The 5,699-nt window shown below is 59.9% G+C and overlaps 1 protein-coding gene across 6 annotated transcripts in view; it reads right to left on the reverse strand.

Moving 5' to 3' along the window:
* The window catches only part of DLG3 (discs large MAGUK scaffold protein 3), a 49,863-nt gene that overhangs the window by 41,781 nt on the left and 2,383 nt on the right, over nucleotides 1-5,699 (reverse strand). For 2 of the 6 annotated variants that reach the window (XM_081808710.1, XM_081808709.1), the window contains exons 1-7: nucleotides 5,278-5,392; nucleotides 4,911-5,080; nucleotides 4,457-4,593; nucleotides 3,919-4,063; nucleotides 3,153-3,312; nucleotides 1,354-1,510; nucleotides 829-931 (exon numbers count right to left, since the gene is read on the reverse strand). In XM_081808710.1, the coding sequence (XP_081664836.1) occupies nucleotides 829-931; nucleotides 1,354-1,510; nucleotides 3,153-3,312; nucleotides 3,919-4,063; nucleotides 4,457-4,593; nucleotides 4,911-5,080; nucleotides 5,278-5,294 (889 nt within the window). In that variant the 5' untranslated portion in view covers nucleotides 5,295-5,392. Of the gene's footprint in view, nucleotides 1-828; nucleotides 932-1,353; nucleotides 1,511-2,415; nucleotides 2,553-3,152; nucleotides 3,313-3,918; nucleotides 4,064-4,456; nucleotides 4,594-4,910; nucleotides 5,081-5,277; nucleotides 5,434-5,699 lie in introns of those variants that run through there. The other 4 variants (XM_081808708.1, XM_081808707.1, XM_081808711.1 and 1 more) reach the window with 3 other exon arrangements.

Here is a 5,699-nt window from a genome sequence, read left to right on the forward strand (position 1 = left end):
GAGGCGCGCGACGGGGCGGGGGGGGGAGGAGGGGCGCCCGCCGCCCTCCGCCTGGGTCACGGGGCGGGGCGTGCGGCTGGAGGCCGCGCTCGGCCCGCCAATGGCCACCCCGCCGGCCGGCTGACTGGGGCGCGCCATCCGGCAGCTCACCTCGGCACCTGGGCCTCGGCTGGCCCCAGCCAATCAAACGCCTTCATTTGCATACCCAGCCCCGCCCTTTCGCCCCAGCCAGGGGCCGGCTCCCCGAGAACACAAAGAAGGCCCCCCGTAGGGGGAGGGGGTCCACTCCCGAGTGCCTAGCCCGACGGCCTAGCATCACCTTTTCAGTGCGTTTATGGATCTTTCTCAGTCACCCTGATGAGAGGAAGGAAGTGGGGGTCATAGGGGTTTGGACCAAGATCCCTTAAGAGGTCGGATCTCTTCGCCGGGAGGTCCTTCTACCCGAGTATTACTCTCCTCCCGTTCCACCGCACACATTTGCGCCGCTTCGCCTCTGAGCCCTGCACCTCCGCCCCTCTTCCTCCTGCCCTTTTTCTAGTCGCCCCAATCTCTGTGCTTCCTTCCGTAGGCTGCTGCCCACTACTGGCCTTCCGCTGCACTGCAGCCCTCATCCGCAGGCCCTGAGCACAGCCTCCGAGAGATGCTTCCAAAGCCTGCTTCCAAAGGCGCCCAAACCTACCCCTGTCCAGAAGGAAAACCAGAGAGGAAGAGGTTACTGCCCTAAGGTAGAAGGGGCCTGATCGAGTGACTTTGGTACCTGTGATGGCAAAAAGCCGACACTTTGGTCTAAACTCCCCAAATCATCTTGTCCAACCTTCCATCTCCTACCTTCAGGTCTGTACTGGGCCACAATGGTGACTGACTGGCCGGCGCGTTTCAGAGCAGCTGCAGCTTGCTCGTGGGTTGCATTCCTCAGGTTCACGCCATTCACCTGTCCAAAGAGAGGAGCTATGAGCCATCCCCAAAACGAGAAAGGCTGTCCTCTGTCCTAGCAGTTAGGAGAGGGAGATGGGTAGCCCATCCCTAAGCCTGCTCAGCTGCGTTTCTCAATATCCCATCCTTGCCCCTAAGACGCGACCAAAAGAATATGACATCTCTAGTGTAATAATTATCTTTGTGGGGGTCAAATGCCAACCAGGGTTAAGATCCAACACACATTCATTTCCTCCTCAAGGATAAGTGTGGGCTCAGTCCCTGGCACTCCCTAAGGTCATCTCTAAAGAGAATATTCAGTTTTCTCCAGCTCAGCCTTCCCCCATCTCAAGAAGCATTCCTTGGAGAAAGCAAGATCTCCCCTCCTCCCTTTCAGACTGGCATGGCTCCCATCCTCCCACCTCTCCTTTGTCTCCTCACCGATAAGATCCTGTCTCCCCTGCGCAGCTCCCCACTCAGGTCAGCTGGGCCTCCTGCCAGGATGAAGGAGACAAAAATGCCTTCTCCATCCTCTCCTCCTACGATGTTGAAGCCCAGGCCTGTGGAGCCCTTGTGCAGGATGATCTTGCGGGGCTCTCTGGGGGGAAAGAAGTAGAAGGGTAAGGACAAGGTGGCTATAAACTGTTGTCCCTGTGAGGGCCAGCCTAGAACAAGGCCCATAGTGCTTTAGCATGACTAGGTCCCTTTAGGTATGATAGCCGGTTGCTTCCTTCCTCTCCCGAAACCTGCTTGGCTGCTGTCTTCTGCCAGGTGCCAAGTTTCAGTTCCTCTTCCCTCCCTTCTTCCTGAGGGCTTGCAGTCAGCTTCCCAGTGGACAGTCCCCTACTCTCTCAGTTCAACACACCCGTACCCTGTCTAGAGACCGTCACCTCGGAGCCCATTCACTCATCCTCTTTCTCCCCAGATTCTCCTATCCCACCACCTGCGTGAGGGACCCGGGCCACAACAAGGGGAACCAGTTAGGGACACTGGAACCCAGCCTGGGGTTGATCGCTCTCACCATCCGCAAAATGTACCTACTTCCTTTGCATATGCTCTTCCACAGTCTCAGAATTCCACCCACCAACTGTGACCCCTCCTACCTTCCCCAACCACAGATCTGGTCACCAGCTACTACTATGTGCCCTTGCCAGGTCATGTGGGAGACAGGTAAAGAAATCCCAGGTCCCCAGAAGGAGCCGAGGAGCCTAACTTAAGATTGAGTTAACACAGGAAAACTCCCAACTGCAACTAACCATGTTATGTCTGGGGCAGCCCTCTGGAAATGGTCAGTGCCATCAGGTGAGAGCTACGGCCGCTCGCGTGCATCCACACAACCCGACTCCCAGCACACTTTTCCTGGCCCACCGCCTTCACTTGAAAGCATCTTTCCTCAGAAGAGCCCCAAGTCCAAGACTCCTCCTTTGTTGCTCCCCGTCTTGGGTGCGAGGCTCCCTCCCTGAGTCCCGGATGCTCTTCGCTCAGATCCCTCTCTCCTCCTACCTGGCATCCCCTCCAGGCCGCAGCGAGCGCAGCGGCCAGGCCCACCTCTGCGAAGCCCTCCTCCAGGCCGAGGCCGAGGCCGGGCCCAAGCCCAGGGCCAAGCCGGAGCCTGAGAACTTGCGTGCCCTCTCCATGGCTCCTCCAGCTCTCCCCCCCTTCCCCCCCACCCGTCCGCCTACCCTTCCGGCTCCACTGCAGCCTACCAGGCCCCACCCCGCCGCAAACCTGTCCCCCGGAGCCCCGGCCGGCCGGACCAGTTCCACGGCCCGCCGCCGCCGCGGCCGCCGCCAGAGCGGGGCGGGGCCGTTCCCTGGGAGGCCACCGGGCCCGCCGGCCTCCCAGCGTCCCGCCAACCCCGCCGGCTCAACGGCTTTTTTCCTCTAATTTAGGACGCCTGCCGCAGAGCGGGGCAGCAACTGTCTCGGGGAAGGAAGCCCCCGCAGCTTCCACCTCCTCAGCCCCTACACGCTCCACCCCGCCTTACTCGGTACTTTCGGATCGGGGCCACAGGCTCGGCACTCCCCCTAATGGTGGAACTTGTCCCTGCAGCTCCCTCTGTCCCTCCCTAGGGCGCTAAGGGCTGAGAGAGGGAGGGCCGCAGACCCCAAAGAGAAGTGATGAGGACTTTCTCCTCTTCTCGGCCATACTACAAGGAGACCTGTGGCTAGCCAGAAACGGATTCCTATCCTCTTCGGCCCTAAGTAGGATAAAGGGGTGGCGAGGGGGGAGCTTTTTACCTGGTGAAGTCCTCCTCAGCCAGCATGTGCCTAGGGATAGGAGAGTAGCGGGCAGGGGGAACCTGAGGAGGAGCAGGGTAGCTGACCTTGCTCTCCACAGCTCCAAGATAACCCAGGCTGGAATTATGGCTTATGTGGTTGTCAGCCAAGGCAGTAAAAGCTGGAATCAAGAAAAGGAGCGAAAAGTTCAGAGACCACTCCGTGTACGTCCCTACCCCACCCCCGCCAAGGACTGAGGCCCCACACCCCACCTCAGATGCAAAAGCCACCAAGGGATGCTGATTCCTCAGGCCTCTCTTCCCCTCTCCCCCCCTCCCACCCCCGGGTTCCTCCTCCACAGTCCCTTTCTGAATCCTGGGCTCACTCCTGTGAGTCTTAGAAAGAGCTAAAGTCAAGCAGTCTACAAAGAAAGGCATGACTAGAGGTGTGACTAATAATAATCCCTCACATCTCTATAGCCTAATACGGTTTTCCAAGGGCTTTCTCGTCCATGATCTCATTTGATCCTTGCAGCAGTCCTATGAGGAAGGCAGCCCATATATCATTAGCTCCGTTTTGCCAAAGAGGAAACTAAAGACAGGCGAAAGGGACTCGTCCAAGGGCACCCAGCTCTAAGGGATGGAGCTGGGCTCCGGACTCAGTTCTCCCGAGCACTAGCGTGCGCGCGCTCTCTCTCCCTCTCTGAACAGGGGGGTTGAATTCCTTCCCCTCCAGAAACCAGGGGGGCAGGGGCTTCAGACCAGGGGCAGGGCGGACCGGTACGTACTGCTGGCGTAGTCAGGGGGTGCATACATGTCGTTGAGGTGGAGGCTGCCTGGCTTGGCCACCTTCAGATAGACCATGTCAGATGTGTTCTTCAGTGAAGCCACAGCTTCCTCATGCCTCACGTCCTGCAGATTGGTGTTGTTCACCTAGAAGAGGAGAGGCCTTCTTAGGGCTGGCACTGGGGAGAAGGGAGGGCCTCTCCAGGGAACCCCAAAGGTGCCCTATCAGTGAAATTCGACAGGGCTCTCTCTAACGGAGGCCCAGGGTAGTGCTGTGAGAAGTGGAGAAGCATTAAGAGAGCAGAGCAGAAGGGAACAGCCTTGCTCCTTGCCTGACGCCCCAGGCTGAGGGGGCCCCAGCCATGAAAAGAACGAGGCCCTTGGTATCTGAGTGCACACAACTCAGATGGTGATGATGCTCTTGAAAGCCCCCCACAATGCTGGGGGCCCCTGAATGAGGTTCAGGTGGACTGAGAGGCTACTTGCGCCCCACCTCCCCACCCTACCCTACCATTTGGGCATCCCCAAAGGCTGTCTCACCGCCAACAGCCGGTCCCCGATCTGCAGGCGTCCGTCCTTCTGAGCAGCACCCCCCTCGATGATCTTGGTGATATAGATGCTGTTGTCTCCTGGGATGTGCTGGTTGCCAATCCCCCCGGCAATGCTGAAACCCAGGCCTGGGTGGGGGCCCGAAGGGAGCGGGAGAGGGCCACAAGGAGAAGTTAGAGTGCTCAGTCAATCCCAGACCCAGCTCCCCACCGCAGCCAACCCACTGGCCCCACGGGAGCACCCCTCACCGCCCCCCCCACGGGGGGGGAACCCAGACACTAGGCTGCCATCCCCAGGTCAGTCAGGGGGAGTGAGATGGGAGGTCAAGAAAGAAGCCTGTGAGCTAGAGCAGGGCGTCAGGCAAGGAGTAAGGCTGTTCCCTTCCATGTCCTAGGGAGCCAACCAGGGGCCTCTGGCCAGAGCACAGGAGCCCAGAGGGCCGAACCTTTGGGCCCTTTGAGCAGGTTGACCTCCATGATGGTCTCAGGCGGGGGCTGTCTCCTCCGCACCACCAACCGCACCACAGGGCCCGCCTCCTTCAGCGCCTCCACGGCCCGGCTGTGCACCACCTCCGACACGTCCACCTCATTCACCCTCAGCACACAGTCATTCACCCTGCGGAGGAAGCCCCAGAGGCATGACACCCTGCCACCGCCCCTCCACCCCCTCTCCCACCTCCTCGTCCTTCCCTCCCCGCCCCTCCCCTGCGCCCTCTGAGATCTAACAAAAGGGTCATCCTGCCGGGGCAGCCCTCCTCCCCTCATGTCCATCCTGCCCCCGCCACCCCCGGCCCAGCTTTCAGGCCACCTCACCCCAGCCTCCCGTCCATGGCAGCTGCTCCACCAGGGATTATCTTGGTAATAAAGATGCCAGGGTCATCGGGGACATGGGGGTTGTCGATGCCACCTGCAATGCTGAAGCCCAGGCCAGAATTGCCCTGCAGAAGGGGGGCGGAGGGGCACAGTCCGCTCACTCAGAGGGCATGAGGGAGGGTTCTGGATCTCCCCGCTTTGCTCCACCCCCCAGAGGCAGGTTCTTTGCCAGGCCTCAGAAGGGGCCACGGCCGGCCGGCACACAGCTTCCCTGTGCCGACCGACCGTTCTAGCACAGAGGCCTCAGCAAAGCCAGCCCTTCCCCAATTCCCCAGGCCTCAGCGAGCAAGGTCAATTAATATCTGTTAGTTGGTTGATTGATTGATTGATGCAGTATGCGGGCCTCCAAGAGCCACCGTTGG

Source organism: Leptonychotes weddellii, chromosome X (genome assembly GCF_054177405.1).
Source record: "Leptonychotes weddellii isolate Sample4059 chromosome X, ASM5417740v2, whole genome shotgun sequence".
NCBI classification, from domain to species: domain Eukaryota; kingdom Metazoa; phylum Chordata; class Mammalia; order Carnivora; family Phocidae; genus Leptonychotes; species Leptonychotes weddellii.